A 24949-nucleotide genomic window follows, 5' to 3' on the forward strand; every position below is an offset into this window, starting at 1 on the left:
TGACTGATACCGAAGGAATTCCACAGACATGAGGATTCTTTAAGAGTAACACTCCTAACGGAACAGAACTTGTTACCTCACTTGTTGCCTTTTGAACCTCAGCATTGCTGGAGGATCACGTAGACTTAGGGGGTTGGCAAGAACCTGAGATAATACTTGGAGATACTGGCTTTAAGAAATGTATACTCTTCTGTACAATATACCACACAGAATCTTTATCTCAGGTCTTACTAGTCTGCTAGCAGACCTACTGAAAGTAGATGGAACAACTGGCTATATATTGCCTCTACCTGCTGTGCTTAACTGTTAGCTGCTTCCCACTCCATGTTCTTAGGGGACTAACAAAAACCTATATATGTGACTAAGATCTTAATGCAACTGTACTGGAGGTGATCTGTGTTGGAAAATAAGTATATTTTTTCCAAATCCTTCCTTAATTTTGTTCCATTTGACAAAATGTCATTTTGGTGAAAGTGGAATCCTGATGTGTAAAATCTATAATGAATGATCAGTGCAGGTTTTGTTGGGATTTATTTATCAACAATCTAAAAATTATACTGCTGTACTGTCCTGAATGGTTGACATTTGTCAACCTGAATGCTCTGGCATTTGAGGGAGCCCTTTCACCTGAGCTAATATAGAAGTCGTAGCAAAAAAGGATCTACTTGCAAAGCAAAGACAAGTAAGGAGTGAAGTCTGGGAAAACAAACAGGGCAGGTAAGACAAGCTTGCTTCTTTTAAAAAATCAATCCAAGTGGATTCAGGATTGAAACAGATCTAGTAAAAACGTTCTTTCCAGAGGTACTGTACCAAGGCCTGGTGGTAATCACTGACTAATAGCACTTTGTTACATATGTTGAAACATAATGTAGTGATTTAACAAGCTGCTAGACAGAACAGTCCTGCATTTGAGACTAAACTGTCATAAGCAGTCATTACATTGTTCAGATTCGAGATGTATGTGTACTTTTTTTACACACTAATATCAGTATAATCATATAATCCATACTTGTTCTTTTGTGCTGTGATTAGAAAAGCTTCTATTGTTATTAGAATAGGTTATCAGTGTGATGCAGTAGGGCTTGTGAATGACTAGAAAGGGCTTGTGAATTCACTAGGAGACATTAATTAATTAATTAAATCCTTTTAAAGAGCTATTATTGCTGTGTTGCAATCATTGCTTTTTTATTACATTCTTAAATCCCTGTTGCTATAACACTGTTTCATCAAAATTTTTCAAGCTTTCGTATCCACCCCTATTTTGATAGGCCTTGGAGGGGGTTGATCTTCAGATCTTTCAATCTAGATTAAAGCTAAAGGCCCAGACCCTCAACTAGCATCAGTCTGGCTGTTTCAGTCATAGTGTAATGATCCTGATTAAGTATCCCAACAAACACAGCACTTAAAAATTCTCTATGTCCTAAACTACATGCAGTTGAGTATTAGTGGTGAAGCAATACCTGACTAATAAATGCAGAAGGACTTGGGGCACAGTTTGGCACCCTGCGTTCTGCTTTTCACCAGCTGTGACACAGTGCCATGGCGTATCGCTCAGAAATGCCCTGTTGAAACCTGCCAGTAAGAAGGCACGATGGTTTGACACTGCAAAATGAGTACTTTTCATCTGCGTGCAGTTAAATAATCCAACATCATTTTCAAGTGATTTAAGCAAATGTGAACTTACAGATTTGTAGAAAAGCAAAACGCTAATGTACAGTTATTGAGTAAGTAGGGGGAAAAGTGAAAAATCATCAGAATTTGAAGAAAGGAACATAAAAAGTGACAGACAGAATATTAGACTATTTCCCTGCCTTTGAATTCACTCATGACTTGGACAGGATGGATTCTCTTCTTTGCGGAACCTTTTCTGACAGCAGCATAGATTTCTTCTGGCTTCTCTCTTTTAATTAGAGGCTTCTTCTCTGGAGCTTTCATCCTCCACATCACAACAGGATGTCGTGGGCCAGTAGGACTCTGAATCTTGATAATCTTTGTGGATGCAATGTAGGACATCTTCACTGTCTGTACCACAGCGTTCATTAAATTTTTGGCAGCCTGAATTAGTGAGGTGACACTATCCAACTGTAATAAGAAACAGAAACATTAGTCTTGGCAAGCAGTCCGCTTTTAATCATGATATGCTCAGGATTAAACAATGATTAAAACCTAAGACTAAAATAGGAAAGCGTAATTTGTTTGCTTTCTCTTGGTGTGCTTGATGGTTATATTCATGTTCCACTGGTCAGTATTAAAGTGACACACAGGAATCTGTGCTGGTGAAGTATAATGGCTTATTGAGATGTATGTTGCTTGCCTTTAAGTGTGAACTCATGATTCTTGTCTGCAGGGCATCACTGCGATTACTACTGACTGGTAATAAAACCACCTCAAAGAAGAGCTATAAAAATGTTACCCGTTATTTTCTTAGCATCAGCAATAGGCAAATTCTCCAGCTGCTCCCTTCACATTCCAGGCTTTCTCACGTGCTTCTGAGCATTGCAGGGATACTGTGAAGTGGCTGAATTAGTAGCTGCTGAATATAGTCTCAATGGCTAGAATTTTTAAAGCTAATAAGTGTGTGCTGTTGTACACAAACTGCAGTGACTGTGTGGCCTTGGGTTTTTTTCTTTCTTTCTTTTTTTTTTTTTTTTTTTTTTTTTTTCCCCTTCAGGAATGAGAACCTTGAGAGGCAGAATGCAAAACAAACCTCTGTGTCACATGGTACTGTATTTAACAGCATGCTACGCAGCCAAGCAAGTGTTAAAGTAAAGGTATTTTCTATAGATATTTCTGGAAATAGAAAGTAGTATATATTGATTCCAACTGAAAATTGGCTGACTTGAGTGGGGAGAAAAAAAAATGCAGTTTTAACTACTGTTATCTTTGCTGTGCTGCTCTGTAGTGGAATACAAAACCTGAGTATACTGTTCCCTTCTCACCTAAGGCTTGCATGGTGTGTAGGGACTGAAAGCAGACAGTGCTGGGGCCACTTTACTTTCTTAGTTCTCTCCTTACACCCAGTGGCTTTGGCAGCTTGGACAGAGACAGATTTATCTGTGTTGCACAGTACAGTTGTGTGAAAGGCCAACACAGACCTGTGGCATGTGCTGAGTAAAGGCATTTTATTCTGACACAGTGATTCTCAAACTCTCATGTTTTAATTTGAGATGGATGGAATTGTTTTCTTCAGAGTGTCTGGTAAGATGCTGTGTTTTGGTTCTAGGGGAAAAACAATGCTGATAACACACTGATGTTTATAGCTGCTGCTAAGCAGTGCTGTACAGAGCCAAGGTCATTCTCAGTGATGGGCAGAAGGAGCTAGGAGGGAACAGAATGTGGACAGCTGACTTAAACCGGCCAAAGGGATATTCTGTACCATAGAACATCAAGCAGAAGAGGTTTGGAAGGAGGTGGGAGTTCATCTCTCTCAGTGCTTGGGGTAGTAGTTAAGCATCAGTCAGGGCTGGTAAACAATTACTTGTGCATCATTTGCTATATATGTTTATATATCTCTAGTCATAATTATTTTCTTTTTCTCTATCTTGGTAAATATCTCAACCTGTGAGTTCTACTTTGGTTTTTTTTTATTCTTTCCCCTATCCCACTGGGAATAGGGGGAAATGAGCAAATGACTGTGCGGTGCTCAGCCCCCTGCTGGGTTAAACCACAACAGTCAGAGGCACAGTTCTGGTCTGACACACTTTAGATGGTGATATCTAGCAGGCTGTATGCAGAAGAATTACTGCTATACTGGGAAGAGCCTAAGTTGCAGGCTGTGTCTTGATAAAAGCTAAAAGTAAGAGCAAGGATTTTATATAGGCCAACACTGGCAAAAAAAATTGATTGTATAATTGGCCATCATTGTTACTTAAAACATTTGAAAATGAGGTCGCCTTCTCATTTTGCAAGTTTCTTGAATACAGACTGATAAGGCTCAGGGACATCCTTCCAGAATAGGGCTAATATCACAGAGGGAGAGGAACTGATGTGTGCAGGGTGTCGGACTATGTCTCCTGGTCTCAAAATCCAGCTGCAGAGGATTGTTTGGTCTTTTTTCTTACAGCATTGTCTGATGTTAGGCCACTGCATGCCACCCTTGAGCACTGAGAAGGTATACACACATCTGTTGTACTCAAACAGGAAGAAAGTAGGCTATGTTTTGATTCTTTTCTTTGGGAAGGTGTTGGGGTTTTTTGTTTGTTTTTTGACATGTGTGGATCATGGCTAAATGATGCCATAGTTCACATTAAGCACAGGGCTCACATTTGCTCACAATTTGTTTGTAATGAATGCTGTGTTCCCCCTTTGCTTTACAGTACTGTTTGTGTTTTGATAGTGTTCCCAGGAAATGCTAGAGGAACATATATATGGTATAAAAAAACATCTTGGCTAGTAGTTTTTTATTCAAATACACCGTGCTGTATTTTATTATAAGGCTGACAATGTCAGTTGTGAAGGCATCTCCATTCTGAATAGCTTGAAGAAAGTCCTTTAGAAATAGCTAGTAATTATTTATTTAAATCTCAGTTATTAACATTTATTGCTTATATGTGTTGTAAATATAGAGGTTGGTCCTAAGGTAATGCCTCTTAGTAATTTCCAGGGAAACTACAACAAATGCAAATAGCACAATAAAGCTATTTGATAGAGCAGATTCTCAGGTACAAAACGCTGCTTCTCAACATAGTCACCACCAGTAGCTGATTGGAGCAGATGAGCTGATCAAGTCACTCTGCATTTTGTGATGTCTGACAGCTGTACGTGGCTGTTTAGAATGCAGCTTGTCTTTCACACTGCTGTCATCACCACTGCTGGAAGACAGGACCCACTGCCACACTGTGCTTGCATCCCCTGGTTGGTCTCTATAAACTTTCAGTGTGAACGAATATTAATGGGCACTATTTCTTCCCCATGCAGGAATTTAATGATGCTCCTTCACTGCAGATGCCATTGTGTCAGGCTGCCCCTCTGCTGCCATATGCCACTTGGCAACAAAATGCAAGGGAATACTGCTGAGAAGGTTCAACTTTGTACTTCCATACCACCAATATCCACCTCTGATGTTCTTGTCAAAGCAAGGAAGAGCACCAATTAAAAAAATCAGGTAAAATTTGTATCAATTTGCACCTCTCAAAGGAGAGATGTTGTGCTTTCTATTTCTTGAACATGCATTTGTATGTGTAAAGGTATAGACAGAAATACTTCATGTACAATGCACACAGCATGTTTAGCAAAATTTGCACTTGTGTATATAATGCTGATGTGTTAGCAATGGTGGCCTCCCATAAGCCAGGTCAAATGAATTTGTGAATGAATTGATGAGGTGAGGAGAATGCATTACTGTCTGTATACTTGTTGCTTTTGTAACACTTTAAACACAGGAATGTATGTAAGGCAAAAAACAGTAATAGATAGATAGGAAATGATGGGATTTGCATTTTTGGAATTAAATATGAACTGAAAGATCTTCAGTTAATACTGAACATTCCTCCAGAAGTGCTAGGAAAAAAGCCAATGCCCTGTTTGATGTTTCATGGGTGGTTAAAATTTGGAGGACCAAATGTATATAATCCATGAAAACATGTAAAATTTGGCATGGCCTTGAAAGTTCATTCCTTGCTACAGCAAATGTGTTTTTTAGAAAGAATTCCCAGTTTATAATGGTTGTGTAATCTTTGCATGACAGCAGTTTAAACCAATAAGACGTGTATTTGGGGACCATCATTTGTAGATTTTAAGGAACCAGGCTGCCTATCCTGGGATGCATGTAGGCTTGTAGAAGCAGATACGCAAAATAAAACTAGGAAAATCAGGTCTGATGCAGCAACATGGTTAAAAAAATAATAATAATAAATTGAATACCAATAAGGATGTTTGCATTTGGTTTTTTGCTGCACTTCCTGTAGCATGTGTGGCTGGGATGGAGTTTGTGGTACATCAGCATGGGCACAAATCTCCATTTATGATGCTCTTGGTGTCTCTGGATAGGCAGTGAAATACAGGAAAAAACTGCTCACTTAATGCCATCAGTATCCATGTTATTTATTTATTTATTTGCACTGTCTTAGAATCCATCTTAGATCCATCTACCTGTTCCCCATAAGTTTTCTGGATGAATCTTATGCTGGTCTTATGCTGACACTGTGAAGCAAAAACATACAGTTATTTCTTAACCATACTAAGAATTTCAGAGAAGCTTTTATAGGAGCCGTTCCTGGAGCTACAGATGATAACAATCAGGTGGTATCTTTTTTTTTTCCTCTTTAGAGAGCAGCTGTTTTCATAGCTGAGTGACATTAATATAATAGAGTTCGGTGTAAATCCATTGTTCTTTTATAAACCTGATGTAGTTGAGGATTATCTTCACTTGGATACTTTTATCTCAAATAAATATTCAGTAGGTTCTTCAAGGTCGCCTATCTAAGAAGATGGATGAAATGAAACTTGGCATAAATGAAAGACTGATTAAAAAAAAAACAAAACTCATTGAGCATTTAAGTTAAGTTCATTTTATTTAGGGACTTGTCGCTGTAAATTCTTCAGTCCATAGGAAGTGGTATATAAGAATTCATTGCAAAAACAAAGGCTCTTTTGCCTGACTCCCACTTTCTCTTTTTCTGTACTTCCTGTATTTTGGAGATTAGACTGTGTCAGTCATAACAGGAGTTTCTGAAACGATACCCTCTATCATACCCTCTCTCATCCAAATATGCCATCTCTCCTATGAACACTGTCCAGTGACAATGAAAATATGGAATGATTCTTCAACTAGTAACTCATATATAAATATACGGAAGTCCTTGCCCAACTGTTCCCAAGTTTTGCCCCCTTTTCCCACAATAGTGGCATGGCATACAAGCACACCCAATAGCCAGAATTCATCTAGGCAAACTCTCCATTAAGTAACAAAGCCAGAAATAGTGGAGTTGAGGAAAAAAAAACTTAATTTTGAAGCTTCTCTTTAAAAAATGTTTACACGCGTTTTCTATAATAATGTCTTGGGAGTAGTAGTAATCCATTAAGAAGTGTATTGTAATAACAAATACACTTAATTATTTTCATTGTTTGATAGTGCAAAAGAGACTGATGACTGAGAATTTATACAAAATTTTTCTTGTATGTATCTTCTGTTTACTAAGAAAGTGATGCTTGCCTTGTCATGTGTTGTTGCAGTTAATTACATAAATACAGAATTTCTTTCTTCTTAAAGCATCTAAATAAGTCACTCTTCTCGTATTCCCTGTGTAGATTTGCAGATCCTGTCTCACTGACATAAGGAAGTGGCAGCCAGGGGAAAACAATACAAAACATTTCTTCATAACATGCGTGTATGTCAGGTAGGGATACAACTTATTGATCTCCTCTAAACTATGCATATACAAATACATATATATACAGATATATATATATAAATATATACAAATACATATAAATAAATAGATAGATATAGGTATATAAATATATATATATTTTTGAATTTAAGTTTTAGATTTTGAGCACAGATTTACAAAAGGCTGCTCGCAATCTCCCAAGTCCCGTTTACAGTTCATCTAGACTTCCATTTTTAACACAGTTGAAAATGATAACTTAGAATTGAGTATCAAACATACAACTTACTCAGTGTTGGATTTCTGAATATAAAAATATCTTGGAAACAAGGTCAGCTATTAAAAATGTATCTGCATTAAAACTGCTGGGTTTAAATGTATGAATACACACTGAGAAGCAAAGTTTTTGTTACAGTAATACTAATCAAAGAATAACAGACTTGATTTGACTTCTTCTAAGAGCACAAAGTCTGCATTTTATTGCAGAAAGATGACTTGCTAAGCATGTAAGGTAAGAATGCTTATGCTGTGCTTTTAATTTTTCATCCTTTTTATTTATGAGGCTTTTCTGCGTATTTTTTAAGGTTTTCAGTAATGCTGCTGTTAAAAAAAAATAAAATCAAGTGATTTAATCACTGTTAATGTGATTGAATTGCAGGATACCATCTCTTAAAAGCAGCAGGATAATCAGTCTAAATGTAAATACCTCAATCAGAATAAGTACTCTGTTAAGAATTAAACCCCGACCACTGAAGACTGGAATTTCCCTTTGTCAGGTTCCGGGTTTAACAGCAGTTACCTTGTTTTCTGAACTGAGGATATTTACATTCTTGGCTTTTCTACACACGAAATAGTAATAATTTCATTTTTCTTACTAGAAACAATAAGATCTTGGTGTAACAGTTGCACAGAAATAAGATGGGTATTTGAGAAAGCACAGGTAAAAGTTAAAGGTTGGACGTACTTGATTAATTACCATTTTTCTTCATGTAGCTGCTAGATGACATACAAACCTATCGTGGACTCAAGACCTCATACATGATATATTAATATAAAATAATCCAAAGACTTTCCATTGTGAATTTTCTTTCCCTTTACTGAGAATGGTTTTCTCTGCCTTAATAAGCCTCTTTTCTGGTCACCTTTCCTTTACTGTGCTGTCCCCTTGGAACAGCAAAGATTTCATCCAGATTTGTGCAACTCGGTTGAGGAAATCTGCTTCATGGTGTGGGTGGGTGGCTAAACCAGGGCTGTATATTTATCTGTGAGCTGAAATTTCTTTAAAAAAATGTGGTTATTCCATTGGTTATCTGTGTCTATCTGTCTATCATTAACATTCCCTCAAGTATATCTGGAGTTTGTTCTGCTTTTTACCCATTTTTCAGGCAGGGAAATTGACTCCAATCAAGAAAACCACTGTTATTACTTGAATTTGCTTCAAGCTGGACTCAAGTCCCATAATTAGACCAGATCCTGTGTACAAGGTACATGATAAACAACTTACTTACGTAAGTAGTGGAAGACTGAAAGGCTGTAACAGAACATATGCTTGGGGGCAGTCAGCTGAATCCCTTGATTTTGCCAGTTGTGATATTTAAAAAAGCTACCTGTTCTGTGGCATACATTAGCAATATGTAAAGTACTGCTACATCCTTACTTTGTAAAAAAAACAACAAAAAACAACAAAAAAACCCCACGCTTCTAGTTAGTTGGGTGCATTTTTAGATAGCAACAGTAACAGAGCTGTCCCTAGATAATTGAAAACCGTATCCCCTTCCATTCCTCCAAAGGCCATGTACACACTTAGTTACAAGTATATATAAAGCACACGCAGTGGAGGATGTAGTGTCATTTAAAAAAAAAAAAAAAAAAAAAAATTAGACTTTTTGGGCAGCCCTCAGTGAAGTAAAATTTTAAACAATGTTCCATCTCCTCGTGTTTAAAGTAGAGATTTAGTAAAGCAGTGGTTTATTATTGTTAGATTCCAAATGCTGTGATGATATTATGCGTGGGCTAAGGTACTGCAAGTAGCTCTCCACCATGAGTTTGTCAAACAAACAAGTATCAGTTCCCCATGATGTGGAAAAAAGTAATAGCAAAGAGAAACAAACTGGCTCACCAAGGAGCTGCTTTGTCAGAACACAGCCTTGGACTTAGCAAAGGTCACTCAGCAGTACACGCAGGACAGCACTACCATAGTCAGTGGAGCAAACTGCCCACCCACAATAAATGAAGTGCGCTATTTCACTAGCCAGTATCTCAGGAGACTGCCAACTTGCTGCTGAGCCCTCTGTGCCCATTCTTAACTCTCGCAGGGAGGCATTCTGCCCATCTTCACTTCTTTATTTTTAGGAGAAAGAAACAAGCCACACAAAAGACCTAAGAGCAACTGCAATGCATTGCTACTCATCTCTTCCTCTGCCAAAGAAGCAGCTCTTGCTGTATAGCTTCTCTCTTGCAGCAACGGAAAACCTCCAACTGTAACAAAGGCATTGAGCAACCTGCCATCTGCCACAGACCTGGAGCCTTAATGGATGTGACTTTCCTGGCGCATAGTTGTCCAAGGATACCTTCCACTTTGCAACATGCTAGCATATGCTTCTAACTCGTTGCATTATTACCATCAAATCTGAAATGTTCATAGAAATATCTTGCATGTAATTTCTGATGTAACTAGCATGGTAACTCAGTGAGGGAGACACATTTAAATTAAATTGAACTTTTAAGCAAGAAGTCAGAAACATTAAAGCATCTGCATTTGACACAGAAATAGACTAATGTAAGTGTTTAAGTCTGGTTTTTGAGAGGACAAGAATAAAATTCAAAGATAAAGGAGGCATTTGCAGAAAAATCAGCGAAGCAGCCTTCAATGTACAGGTATGGCTGGCTAACACGAGAAATTCTTTCTTTGCTACTTAGCAAATTGTGTGATAATGCACCTCTGAGATTTGTTGTTTTTTTTAATTTTAGGGTCAAAAGAGACTTCCTCTTGCCAAACACAACATTTGAAGATGAAACACAAGAAGAGACTGACTGTAAGTAACACAAAAAACACTTATGTGCTTGTCAGGAGTCACAGAGGGAGATGCTCACGTAAGTTAATGGTGTGATACAATTCTTATTTTTTTTTTAACTCACTGTTGAAACAAGCTTACTCTCAGCATGCTGGGCCTGTCGATGTGCAGTGCTTGTTAAAAAAAGTATCAGATTATTTATACAAATGCAATTACTGTCCATCTGTGTACCACAAATGTTACCCCATTATTTTGTGCCTGAAGAGACATAAATTTGAATTTAATTAACAGAAAGTATATTTATTTCCTGCTTAATCACACCTTGTGAAAACTTAAGAGAATCCTTACCATCTTCACTTGTGGAGTATACAAACTGGCACCGATTGATTCATTAAAAAAACTCAGTATTTTATGTGAGTATGAAAGACTAAACACAACCCAGGAATGTTTAATGGATAAAAAAGCAGAACTGAATGAACAGCTCTTCAGTTTCTCTGTACATACTCCTTGCAAGCAGGACTTTGACCATCTACTGAGCCGCTGTCAGGTGTGAATGTACTGGAGAGGCTGCTGTCCACAGAACTGAAAGCAGTAAGGTATAGTAAGTTTTTATGGCCTGAACGAGGAGGGCAGTTAGGAGGACTATCAGCAGGACAGCCCCAAGCATTCTAACTTCCCCAGGACAGTCAGCCCCTTCAGCCCACAGCAAGGGGAGGGTATTAATCTCTGATGAGACACACTCCAAAGGACATTATCACAGGAGTTACAGACAAGAACAAGGTGATAGGGCACTGATAAAAAACAGGTAAAAGAAGTTTTCATTCTCAGTAGAGAATGAACAACTGAGAGCTGTGTTTGTGGATTACAGTATACTTCTTCATTTGCATATCATCCTGGTTTTTGTCACAGAAGTCGAGTTCTGAACATTACTATGTTAGCAGTTTTCCTGTGCCAGATCTTCATCATGCAGAAGGATATAGTTTCATATACATATATTTCAAGAGTCATCGTTTCAGTACTTGATAGACAATGATATGTTTTGTTGTTTTCTTTTTAATCTGCAAGAGCATGTCCTCTTTTTGCTTAATCATGCCTGACATCTCCCTTTCTGGTTGTTGCTTTTTAATAACATAACCAGATGAGAGAAGATCAATACTGGGAAGAATACAGTTCTACTCAGCTACATTTCAGACTCCATTAAAAAAAATAATAAAACCTATGCTACTGTTTTTATGTGAAGAGAATCTCAAGATTCTGCAGTGTTGCATATGCCAATAAAAAACTAGACAGAAAGCTGAAATGCAGCTGTCCAACAGATGATCTGTAGATAGAGCACAGATGTTCCATCTGCAGATTTTCTACAGCATCGTACTTACGTATAGGCTCCCAGATCTTTTTCTGCATGAGAGAGATGGACAGACACACACGGACAGCTTCTGTACTTCCATACACAAATGACTTTTTAATCTATTTTTTCCAATGCAAGCAGCTAATTCATGATCAAACTACGAAGCAAGCCCTCGTATGGACTTTAAAGATTGGCCTTCAGTGCTTTGTTCTCAACTGGAAGTACAACTATGAGTGCCAGTTGTTGTGCATACATCCTTACAGTTGTGCATACTTTATATACATTAAAAGACTATTGTTTCTTAAAAACTAATTAATCCAGAATAACAGCAATAAATTAATACCTTTTTAAGACTCTATAAAGAAAAACAGATTCACAAGTGATTGCAATTCATGCTTCACTTTCTTAGTCTCTTCCTAAAGTAAGTGACAAAAAAAAAGAAGGGGAAAAAAAAGAGAATAAAAGAAATTCAGGCCTGTACTAGAACACATCACAAGCACAGGAAAGGACAATTTAAACTGAAGATATTTTATTGTGTATTGACTGTAATTCATTACATTTTTCTACTTACAGCAGACATGATGAGCTCTCCACCTAGGTTCTGGATTTCTGCTCTAACTTGACTGCAGATTTTGAGCTGATGGGAGTACAGCTTGATCTGTTCTAGGTAAGCCAACAAATCCTGTTTACATGACTGGTCTGGACACTGAGAATTAAGAAAAGAATAGTAAAGCACATACATTTCATCTCAGACATCATATTAAGTACTTAACTGAGGAGCATTCAAATCACTCAGACCAACGTCCTTGTACTTAGTTTTTCTTTTACACTGCAGGGCCTGCTTCAGCAACACTGCTAACCAAGTTATTTAATGTACAGAATGACTGCTCTTCATTCAATTCCTAAGAGGCTTTCTTTCTAAGGTATCTAGAAGTAATAGTTAAATGGCAAATGTAAGCACAAATGCAAGAAGAATGTTAACATTTATAAAAGTTACGCTTTATCTCCTAATATCGATCTGCTTTTTAAAAAAAAAAAACAAGGTTTTATCCATTTTCTGTCAGATGTGCTGTTTCAGTGGGAACAGGAAAATAAGAACAGCTTGTGGCTAATTCACTTATTTCAATACTTAAAAAATAACATCTTTCCACCTTCACTTCTGTGAGCTCCCACAATACTTAGAGGGGAAGTACTGATTTAAATAAATCTATAATGGGTTAAAAGCCTGAAAAAGCGATAATTGTACTTAATTTAAGAAATACTTTACATGTAAACAACTGGCTTTACTGAAGAAACCTAATAGTTGTTTAAAATGGGATGTGTTTATTTCAAGTGTGATGATTCTGTATTCTTCATGGCTCTGCAGTAGTAAACTAAAAGGTTTATGTTTTGGACTTTCAGAAGAGGCAGCAAAGAATGTAGCAAATGAATCTGAAAAATTGTTAATATGAATGAAACATTAGTCCTCCCCTTGTGTTCAGGTAGATCCATTACTGAAGTGCTCTCTGTATTTCAGCGTAGTTTAAAAGAAAAACAGAACGGCGTTTCTCAACATCCTCTCAACATGCACCATTTTTGAAGTGTTACCAGTATTCAGATCTCAATGACTGCTGAGAAAACTTGAACACTTGCTTACTTGTTAAACTAATGCTTAAAAAAAATATCTGCCCTTCTGTCCAAGTGCAGCATTAACTCCTTGAGCATCACAACTACACTAGAAGTCTATTTCCTAGAATAAGGTGCTTGCTTTTCCATTTCTCTGTGATTTACTTTTCCCCACTGGAATACCTCAGCAGATAGACAGACAGGCTGCTAATACAGCATCTCATCAACTTCAAGTTGTGACAGCATCAATTATAGAAACTCAGAGACAACGCTATTTTAATTTCTTACATAATACTATTATATAACATTTGCAAGTTCATCACATTTACTGTCTTCCTTGCAAACACTTAAGGAAGAAATGCATAACACTTAAGAAATGCTGAAGATGGTATGCTCCAAAGATAGGGAAAACATAACCTCCCCTGAGACCTTGAGGTTAAACCAGTTCTATCAAAACACTGGTCTAGGGCTCAGCAGCATTTAGAAAAGCAAGTGTAAGGCACTGCTGGAAAAAGGCATAAATAAATTTCATAAACCTGCAGGATAGACACAGCTTTACTGAAATGCAGCTTTATTAAAGCAAAGCTTTACTTAACCTGGCGAAGGTAAGGAAGTATCATGAAATACATGCTGTCATCTTACTGAGTCCTGTGTATGTTCACTATTGACCTAAAGAAACCTTTGGTCTGACACACTGTGCCCATTTTTATGTACTTTACCCGCAAAACTTTATGAGATATAAGGCATTTCTAGGAATAAAGGTAACATTTTATGTTAGCTTAGGTAAGATAAAAGTACAATGAAGAACATTAAAGTCTCATACCTTACAGCGTATCCCAATCAACCAGAAAAATATGTTAGAAAGAATTGTACTCTGTGAATAGGATATTCCATAAGGAATCCTCATAAACATCTGGTACAAGCAACATGTGCTTACTAGTGAGAAAACTTTCAGCTGCAACTGAAAATAATTTAAAAATACTGAGATTAATCATTCCACAGCCCATCGATGGTTACCTTTTCAAAGGGTTACCTTTTCAAAGCCTAGCACAGAGAAACAAGTTCTTAGGTAGAATTCCTGGCAAATTCTGAGGGCTTCTTTTTGATATACAAGTGCTGCTCCAAAGGAAATGCCTTCATCTTATGTTGGCCCACATAACATATATATAATAAACTATATATATATATATACACACACATATATATATAATTTATAAATATTTCTATATTTATATTATATATAATATATATATTATATATATTATATTTATATAACATATATATAAGTATTCATATTATATATATGTGTGTGTGTGTGTGTGTATGTATGTGTATATATATACACACACTATATCTATAGATATCGTTATTATATCTATATATCTATGAGAATATCTACTGAATGGACAGGGTCTCTCCAGAATGCTGTGCTTAGGTAGAAGGCCCATTTGATGCTGCACCACATTGGGTTCCTACGAGATGAAGGGGACATACAGTTGCTTTCACTATTACTTCCTTACTCTGATGAACAGCATTTTTACCTCACAGTCCAAGTGCCTATTTTACCAGGATCATAATGGATCATAATGGACCAGCATCTCCTGACCAGCATCTGCTGAAACACTTATTGAAGAATTTTGTAGTAAAGACCTTAATCTACACCACATGCCACTAAAAACAAGACGCACTACCTTAATGTTTTTTGGGATTTCAGGTACAAATTTGACAATGAATTTGAAATAATCTTACTTAAATTTATCAGCAATACACTTGTGATTGCCTAAGTTGATGCAGTGTGGCTATGTTTGCAGTTGTTAACTCCAAGTCATCTTTAAGTGCTGTGAATATGGACTGAATCCTGCTGATTCTAGCACATAGAAACCCTTTCTTTCCAGTACATGGAAATGTTACAAAAATTAGAATAGAAGCACAACATAACAGAGATGCTGTTGTGAGTGATCATAGAATACTGCAAATAGAGTTTCAGTTCTTTGGTGTTGTGTGCTTTTTCTCACACAAAAGCTTTACACGATATGTAATTCCACAGTTCTCAATTTTGATTCTCTGACATTACAAGGAGAATGAACAAAAGTCATTCATTTGGAAATGTTTTATGTCATGTCATATCGAAGATACAACGATTCCTCATTACACAGTGATGGCTTTTTCAGGTTTTTTCTCAGGTTTCCATCTAGATAGAGGAAAAAGAGGAATTTTTGCTTTTTTCCCCTCACATGTCTCTTCAAATACTGAAAATGCTCATCATATGTTACTGTGGTCCTGATAACAGCAAAGACATAGTCGAGAGTAATATCTGAGTCCTGAGTTGACTGTGAAGATGAAACTCATGTGGCCCAACTAAATGACAATATTAGAAATGATAATGAATAATTGAAGTGATGCAGGGTAAGCTCAATAGCAGAAGAAGTGGTGAAGAAAATCACATACATAAAGAATGCATGGACTTTTACCTTAAAACACATACCTGACGGTATGATGTACAGCCATCGGTTTTCTCTTTTGAAGTAAATAATAGAAATCCATTTTTACATGCAATTCTAAGTTACACATATAATTTACTTTTTACTGAAAGAGAACGTGTGAAATATTTACTGAAATAACTGGTTTATGCCACTGAGAAGAGCGTTCACAAAACCTTATCAAAATTCATGTTCCAGACTGGACACCAAATTCTTGAAGGTTCCTTCAGTTTGAACCAAATTCATTGAACAGCAATTAGGTGGTTAACAGAATGAAAAAATTCTTAAAGAGAGCAAAGCAGAAGAAACATGTTAAAATAACAACTATTAGTCTTTACAAATACCATGCAGACTAAAGAAAAACACACTGAGAAAAATACTTTGTACGGCAAAGGGTGGTTTTGCTTGGGAATAAAGATTAAAAGATTTCTAGTCACCAGAGGAATGATAGGATCATATTATTCATCTGAGGGTAGGAGTAAGAGCGAGATTCCCCTTTTTACTAAGTCAGATGCCTATCTAGCTGTGATTGTAGTTATATTCACTGCAGTGTTATTGAACTTACTGATGAAGACATCTGACTCAGTCCTATGTCTTTGAAGCATGTTTTCCACTAATCTGTTATATATATATATATATGCACATACACTATCTGTTATACTTATTAGAAGCTTATTTGCTTCAAATGCTTATGAGAAGAAATTACATATAAACTGACTAGTGTGTTTTAGGTACATGTCAGATGAGAAAGGTGAATCAAGGCTTATCAACTTTGTGCAGGCTCTTAGGACAAATAGAAACTGAGTGAATTTAGTAAAAGAGTTAACTAAAATGGAGTCATATTTCCCAGCAACTTAGGAAACACACTGGTTATCAGCACTAATGCTTATCTGCATTATCAGCACACTGGTTATCAGCACTAACAATTTATGTCCAATTTGCCCTCACCGATTTGTTCACATTTCTAGTCTGGAGTTACTGTAAAAATACAGAAAGAAAACATAAGGGAATGAACAGTTCTCTAAGAAAGACTCAATTTTTATTCAAAATGGAGTAAAAGGTTATGACACTTTTCTCTGCACTATATCAGTAATGATTACAGTTTTCAATTTTAATTTTTAATTGATGAAAGAAAATGATGAAGGATCCAGTTCATTTGAAAAGAGACGTGCTGGAAGAACACTTATCAAGATCAGAAACAGGGGTGTTCTACCTCGCTTCTTTCTCCACAAATCACAACTGTATAGACCAGTTACCAAAATTCTATGGCATCACCATCTGAGAGAGGCATGAAAGAAAAAACCCCACACAGACTGTTGCTGCTTCATAAATATTAAGCAGGTGAAAATCAAAAGCGAGGGGTAGAGAGAAAGTACATGAGGATGTGGAAAACAGCAAATATACCCTGCTACTCTGGACCAAAAAGGCTAGGAAAGTAAATGGCTTTAATACTTGCTGACTAAAATTTCACTGGATTGTTCTTCTCTGGCCTGGTTTTGTAAGGCCCTGTTGACCTTACCTACATGAGTTTCTTGAATGAATGTACTAAGCTACAGTGCTGTTGTGCTAACCATACCTGCACATTTACATGGATCCTGCTTTGATTTTTGGCTGGAGGAGTGGGTTTGGGTTTGATTTATTTATTCATTTATTTTAGTTTTCTGTTATTTAGCTTATTTAGCCAGGAGAAGCTTTTGGAAATAAAGAAACCCATAGCTGTAAAGCATTTTATGATGATAATTTTTTTTTTTTTCAATGGTAAGAAATTACCTCCAGACATAAGGTATGCAGATGGCAGTTTTCTATCTGTCAAGAAGAGTATTTAAATTGAAAGCAATTAGACATAAAAATACCAAAGAAGAGGCCTATACTAGGAGGGAAAAGATGTCTGAAAGAGAACTTAGATACAGCTGAAAGCAAACATTCTAGAAAATACATATAATGTGCTGTAAAACAAGTAATTTGAAGACAAAGAAGAAAAGTAACCTAAGCACTGAGCTGAGACCTTGCAACTGGTAACACTGCTTGGAAAAACTATGGTGCTGGTGAGTTTCCACATCTAAGGTGATTTGCTTCATTGTTTTTCTGAGTGATTTAACCGAGAAAGCAAAGGAGGAACTACAATGTTGAACTCACATTGTAAAGCAGAATTTTAACAGACTCTTAAATATACAGGTATATAATAAATAGGTATATGTGCATATACATTTGCATATGTACCTAAATATATATAGACAGGTATTTAAATAGTATGAGGAAGAGAATCCACCTACACAAGACATGATCGATATATCCATCATTTCCAGAAATTGGGAGGGGAAAAAAAAAGGAAAATCAGGTCTAAAAATGTCCTAACTATTAGTTCTGTATTTCTGTAGGTGATCTTCACAGGTGTTGGAACTTCTGTGCACAGGTTAAGTTGTGACAAAGGTTAATGCATTGCTACATAAATAACCTACCTGATTGGCAATCAGCCGTGCTAGGACGTCCATCCTTGATCCTGACTCTGAAATCATTTTTGCTGCATTAATTACATCAGATGTGTTCTTCAATGGTCCTCTACCCCTTCAAATGAAACACAGACTTTATTACATTATTCAAAACTGAGAATAAATCATAGCCATGCAGATTAGGCACAGAAGAACTCAACTGAATTAGAAAAAAACAACTAAACATTGGTCTATACAGAAGCAACATTAATTAAATCCCCACTTCCAAGTGTTTTGTTTTCATGTTCCACAGATTTGCACTGCTTGGCATCAGCTGGATACAGAAGTACCAGAAAAATGCCAACGTTATTTTCATCCTGCATGTGCAATCCATGCTAAATCCTAAGAACATGGATTTTTAAGCCCAGTTCCAATATGTCACAAATAGATAATTCTGAGGGAATAGTGAAGGTTTTAGTACAGAGACCACTTCTGCTGCTTGCTGTAATTACCCTACAGTTATACAATGTTTGTGTTCCTTTCCCTTCCAGCAGTTTCCTATTAGGTATTATCTAGTGAAGTATTCTCTAGTAGATACAAATAAGAAAGTTTATCAGACTGATGAATTCAGAGACTCTGTGGATGTTTGGTCAGGAAACTCAGGTTGTTTTATGAAATCGGTGTATGTAAGCACAAATGATTCATGAACAGGAATGCTATGAAAACTAACAAACACCACTCAAAACTTGGATACACTGTATCTGAAGATGCTACATAGTATTCAGGACAATTCAACATCAAGTTCCTCTGAACAGTTTGTCTAGAAACCACTTTCAGCCTTCTTCAACTTTGAAGTACTTAAGCTAACGAAGCAACATTTATTTTACCTTGCACTTATCAAGTACGAACCCATGCTAAATTCACCTCTGCATTTCAGCTTTTGTGAAAGATTTGTAGTAAAAAAAACAAAACAACTCATTTACTCTAAAACATTATTGTATATGGTTACATATTCAGTAAAAAAGACAATGATGGCAACACAAATCACTGCAGCATGCTGGGGCTTGACATGTGCCTACCAAGTATTGTTTAACACTAATAAGCACCGTCAAGGAGAAGAAAAGTACCTCTGGATCTGGTGGCAATGCAAAAGACATCAGTAGGACCCTTCATCAGTAGGTCCTGTAGCAGCTCCAGTTCCCGCAAAAGGCTCTGCAGCTGCTCCAAGCATTATGAGAGACCCTGATGGCTCTCTAGCCCTCATGATGAGCCCTGTGGTTGTTCTGCTATGGATCCTGTGGCTGTTCCAAGCATTGCAATGAGAAAATGAAAAAATATACCTCCTGAGGGAGTTGCAGTAAGACAACACCATAAACCATCTGCAGGTCAGTGGCAGTATAAATTTTGTCCTTTACAAAGTTTTCCATCTTTTTTCTCTCTTCTATGAGAGAAATTCTGATTTCTTGGTTGTGGTGCTCATTATTTTTTATTTCTAAATTGGCCTGTCTTTCCCCCCCTTTTTTTTAATGGATTCAGAACTTATACTGGACTATGAATGCCATTATTTGATTTATTGTGTGGAAGATCTATTTATTTCCTCACATGTTACTATTTACAAGCACTAAAGCTGTATTAGCTAAGTTTATAAGACATTTAGGACTATGAAAACAAAGATGAGACACAAATTACTGTATTTATGAGCAATTATATGCCCCCAAGGTAGTGATGGATTGTTATTGGATCACTTAAATCAATTGTTCTATCCATTGAGGAGACTGGGAGTAGCCCATAAATAATTAGAGTGTGAAGTCTAGCTGTGTCTAACTAGGAGTTTAATTGGTGTTAGTATAAATGAAATCAGTTGAGAGCATCTCAACAAAGTCATGGAAGAGAAAAAGCTTCACAGAAAGGTCTCTTGAAAAATATAAACAAAAGAACAAGCTTAGAATCTGTTAACTGCTGTAACACCAAGGAAAACAGTGACAGAAAGACCTAAGTCACACAGTCTAATCTTTCTTGCCCTGAGCCACGATGAACGGTATGTCCGCAGTCCCTTCATCTATGCCGGTGCACTGTCTAAACTAACTCCAAGGACTAACAGGCATCACTATGAGGCATTATTTTCTTTTTTCTTTTACACTGCGATTTCACTCTGGAAAGCAATTATAAGAAATATTCCCTTAATCCTTAGCTTTAACTTGCACTCTAACTTCATATTCAAAGGCTCCACCATCACAATCTTCTGCCTCCCAGCAAAGCTGAATGGCTTACTGCTCACTGTACTCCCCTCAGTAAATGCACTTGACAGTAATGTGGAAGGGGATATAAATATCTGGGAGGCCAGACTTGCAATTATCTCAAGAAGTATGGAAGAAAATATAGCTATAATTACCAAAAAGGAGAGCCTGTCCATTCACATAAGATAATTAAATGAACAGATACAAAAGTGAGGTGTCAGTCCCTATGCAGTGTTACAATAAGAAACAATTTCTAGTTCCAGCTGATCGCAGAAGCATCAAGTGGCACTAGAATGCTGCAGAAGAAAAAGCAATGGCAAAATGGTATGTACAGAAGAAAGCCAACGCTTTTCTTTGTACAGTAATGAGTTATCTGTAGCTAAGTCTGACAAAGAACACAACATTCTGGGAATGACTTAATTTAGAAAAGACCAAACTAATAGATTAGTGTTGGGTTTCCTTCCTAAAATGTAATTTTACAGTGAAGTAAGGCTCTGTGAAAAACCTTGAAAAGCCTTCAATTGCAGTCAATGGGTTATATGGCACAACAGCATTATATGGTACTTGCACTCATATGGTTACATGGTCCATCAGTAAACAATGACGTTGAATGAAACATGCACATCTGTTAATGACATATGTTCCAGCAAAGCAACAACCTCCTGTTCCAGGGAGTACAACTAACAACTTACATTTTCTGGATGACCCTGAGGCAGATGAGCCTGAGGTAGATGAGCCCTTTGGATTCAACACCACTACTGTTTAAGAAATATATATGACCAATGAAGTAGAAGACCTTGAACACATAACAGTTCAAGAATCCAGACATTTCATAGAATCACAGAAACACCAAGGTTCGAAAAGACCTAAAAGATCATCCAGTCCAACCATTCGTTTCCTTCAAGTTAAATGGGCAGGCCAACTGTTACTTCTCTGCTTTCCCAGACTTATGCAGAACAATAATGCAACTGTGGCTAAAATAACACTGAAAATAAATGCCAGCATAAGAAGACACAGTAATTAAATCTTTCATATCAGCATGGTAGTAAAATGGGAATTGAAAAGTACTGTTATTTGCAGCAACTTACCAATCAGTGTACCTTTATGTCAGTCCTGCGATTTCTTTCTTTGCTCTGCACTGGGAAAGGCACATTCTTCTGCCTGCACTACACTCCAGTCTATGCTTCTACCAAGAACCTCTTGATCTCCTGTTGTGATTTCCCTATCTAGATCATCTTTTTCAGTCCAAGCCCCTTCTGCTTTCAGCAACATTACAAAATAAATAAAACTATTATTTAGCATGCTTCACTCTGAGAAGCATCCATTCATTTCTTTCTTTTTGTTGCTCTTTCTTTGTTTTGCCATTTGAGACCAATCACAGAACTGTACAGTATTCACTGAATTGTACAGTATCTAGTTAGTAGACAACACAGGAAGAGAATTTTGACAAATTCAGTGATGAGAGCAATGTCTAAAATTCATTTTATTTCACTAATACAATGGTCACTTATTTTGGTCTGAAAGAACACCTGAGTCTTGTGATAATTTCATGGAATATCATGAAAACTCTCTGGTGTATTCTAGTCCTTGGGTGCCATGGCTATGCAACAAAAATTCTGGCATGTGGGCCACCAGAGACACTGAGGCTCTATGATGGTAACCACCATCACCCTGCCTCTCCCTTCTCTTTGGCTGCTTTCAAGTGGTATCATGCCTGGCTAGTACCTGGAAGAGTCAGTAGTCACACCCCAGAAAGTGTCTGTACCTCACCTCTTCATGAAGCATGCCAGTTCTGACCCTGGGAAATACTGTGTCACTGCATAACAAAAAAACATGCACTTGTGTTACAGTTTTGACAAAGGTCTGGTAATATTAAAATATAGAGGGGGTATTTTATTGATACCTTCACGTTTGTTCAGAGGAGCTATACCATGCAGCCATCCTATATATATACGTGTGTGTGTGTGTGTGCGTGTAATTGTATATGTTCAAAAATATAATGATATACAACTATTGTATACTGCTTCATATTTCTTCTTGAGCAGGTCTGCAGCGTGTTGGTATATTTCGAATCAGTGGCTCAGTGAATAAAATCAAGGAGCTGAAGCAGAAGTACAATCAGGGAGAAAATGTAGACCTCATTAATCATGGAGATGTTGATTCTGTGGCCAGCCTTCTGAAACTGTTTCTAAATGAGCTGCCAGTGGCTGTTCTTCCAGACAACATCTGTACTGGCATGATAAAAACTTTCCAAGGTACAGAGTGGTCACTTCTAAACTTCCTTCTCTGAAATGCTCAGTGCATTACTACTTGCTGAGATGCCATTTTTGAATCTAATCACCATAGTATTACATTTATATTTCTACTGCCTCGCATCTCTCTTTCCAAAGCTAAATCTTCTTTATTTCACGTTTCCTTGCGCAGCAGCCTTTTTATTCCACGTTCTGATTTAGTACTTTTTACCAGTTTTCTTACTGTCTAGCAGCAGCAAGTGGCACGGAATGGTGTGAAGTATTTCAATTGCAAAGCCAGAAGGAGTTGCTTACAGCAGTACTGTCTAGTTCCCTTTTCACGTTGATAGTTCTTAATAGTGTACAATCAAATACAACTCTACCATGGATGATAGCTAATGCTTTCAGGCAATTACAACAAGTGCTTCCCAGTGATAACTAATTCAAGCATTTCTGTACAAATAAGTGTGTTTTACTGCACGTTGCTCTTGTTCAAACTTCATCTGCTGAATTCCAAGTTATGTAAACGCTTATAAAAAAGAAAACAAACAAGAATCCAACTAAAAATGATGACAAAAAGAAGTACACAAAATCACTTTCATCAACTCCAAAAGACTGTGCTGAAAGACCTTTTGGTTTCTGCAGATTCTTGCAGTCACCTTGCTTTGGCTAGCCTGAATAATCTTGCTGTTCGTTCTTTTCTCCTCCTCCATTCCAACCCCTTTTCATTAATGTGTTGGGCAACATTGGTCTTAATCTTTATGGAATGTATTTTCTAGGGTTAGAATTGCCCTAAAGGATGTGATTTGCTGTTCACAATATTGAAGCTACACAGATGCATCCTGGAGATCTGTGGCAAATTTGAGCATCAGCTGCCAGTTACTGAGCAGCATCGCCATTTCAGTTCTAATACCAGGAGACTTTATCACACTAATTCTGAATTGCTGATCAAACAGAGATGATTTTTGCCTTGTAACACTCCTTTGAAGAATGAGAATCAAGGAAACGCTAAGCATCCACAACTTAGTTTTTCTGAGCATCTCTTGTGTAACTGCAGTTGTGTTTTTATAGAGCAAAAATGTTTTGAGATGGAGAGCTATGAATTAGTCAGGAAACTGAGATGATTTGGGGCTGAAGGGGTACAGTTCCTTACACCTCTTAATGAGAGGCAAATGTATAAGATCTCTGGGGAAAATCAAGGCCAATAATCTTATAATGTCCTTAAAGGTAGCCTTAAGTGTTCATATACATTATTACTGCCTGTTACCAGCTCTACAAAAAAAAAAAGCAGCAAGTACTGGCTTCTTCTGCCCTAGCAGGAAAAATAGCATGAAGAGCGCTTATAAAACTTGTAATCTGGAAAATCTATGAAAATAGTTATCAAAACTTAGTGTAGAAATGTGTCATTTGGAATACATACTAAGAGTAAAGAATATATTTCAGTGTCTCTGGTGAGATTGTTGTTACCAGGAATATCTGTGTAATAACCTCTTTATTTTTAAATACAGAGCACAGAATTGACACAACAGAATGCATAAAGAATCTGAGACAGTTAATTAGCTGCCTTCCCAAAGCACATCAAAACCTTCTCCAGTTCCTGTCTGCCTTCCTGTTAAAGGTAGCAACATACAGTGCAGTGAATTGCATGACTCTGGAAAATTTGGCCATTGTGTTTGGACCTGCTCTTTTCAAGTAAGTACTCTGTGTCTATTCACCCATTTTAAACAGTGCTACGTGATCACACTAGAAAATGAAGCTTTTTGTAGTAACAGTATCTCCAATAGGAAGTGCAGCATTTTGAAAGTTAAATGTCTACACAGAATATTATGGGCTAGTGTAACATCAGCAAAGGGAGCCTCTCCAAGATGCAAAAGTAATTCATTGTATCCTTTGCAGAGAGAGTTTTGGATATATTGGTGCCACTAAAATGCAAGCAGTAGGTGCTGAAGCTGCATTTGGAATAGTAGAGGCCAGACACTTAACTGGATGCTAAAAAAGAAAGGTAGGAGAGCATATGTCAGGCCAGTCAAGATGGTGAGAAGCAGCGGCCTGGAATGGTCTGACAGTACTGGGTTTTCCAGAGAAACAGAAATATCAGCACATCATCCTATCCTTCACATTGATGCAGGAAAGTGATGAAGTGTTTATACTTGTCTCAAAGTTTGTACACCTTTGTTTCAGTGGGTCAATGTCTGTTTCTCTGCTCTGTGAGCTTATAAACTGTGTAACAGTTTATAGCCCTTGCAGGTGATGTTAATAAAAGGAACTTACAAAAAA

At 37.1% G+C, this 24949-nt stretch overlaps 2 protein-coding genes across 8 annotated transcripts in view; one reads left to right on the plus strand and one right to left on the minus strand.

The window, feature by feature from the left end:
- Window positions 1-24949, plus strand: part of LOC140253727 (protein FAM13A-like) — a 191826-nt gene that overhangs the window by 133773 nt on the left and 33104 nt on the right. For 4 of the 7 annotated variants that reach the window (XR_011903965.1, XR_011903966.1, XM_072339485.1 and 1 more), the window contains exons 6-12: window positions 4918-5104; window positions 7249-7337; window positions 8714-8812; window positions 10299-10938; window positions 12264-12357; window positions 22487-22696; window positions 24181-24364. Coding sequence is in view for 2 of the 7 variants with exons in the window: in XM_072339485.1 (XP_072195586.1) it covers window positions 22678-22696; window positions 24181-24364 (203 nt within the window). In the remaining 5 variants the exon portion in view is untranslated. Of the gene's footprint in view, window positions 1-4917; window positions 5105-7248; window positions 7338-8713; window positions 8813-9680; window positions 10206-10298; window positions 10939-12263; window positions 12358-18153; window positions 18287-22486; window positions 22697-24180; window positions 24365-24949 lie in introns of those variants that run through there. The other 3 variants (XM_072339484.1, XM_072339487.1, XM_072339488.1) reach the window with 3 other exon arrangements.
- LOC140253728 (catenin alpha-3-like) lies at window positions 1647-18335 on the minus strand. Its single transcript, XM_072339490.1, has 3 exons — window positions 18235-18335; window positions 12262-12396; window positions 1647-2082 (listed from the first exon to the last, which is right to left on the minus strand). Exons 1-3 carry the CDS (start codon window positions 18289-18291, stop codon window positions 1795-1797), a joined length of 480 nt encoding a protein of 159 aa, XP_072195591.1. The 5' UTR covers window positions 18292-18335; the 3' UTR covers window positions 1647-1794.

The sequence above is a fragment of the Excalfactoria chinensis genome, chromosome 6 (genome assembly GCF_039878825.1).
Source record: "Excalfactoria chinensis isolate bCotChi1 chromosome 6, bCotChi1.hap2, whole genome shotgun sequence".
Lineage (NCBI taxonomy): Eukaryota > Metazoa > Chordata > Aves > Galliformes > Phasianidae > Excalfactoria > Excalfactoria chinensis.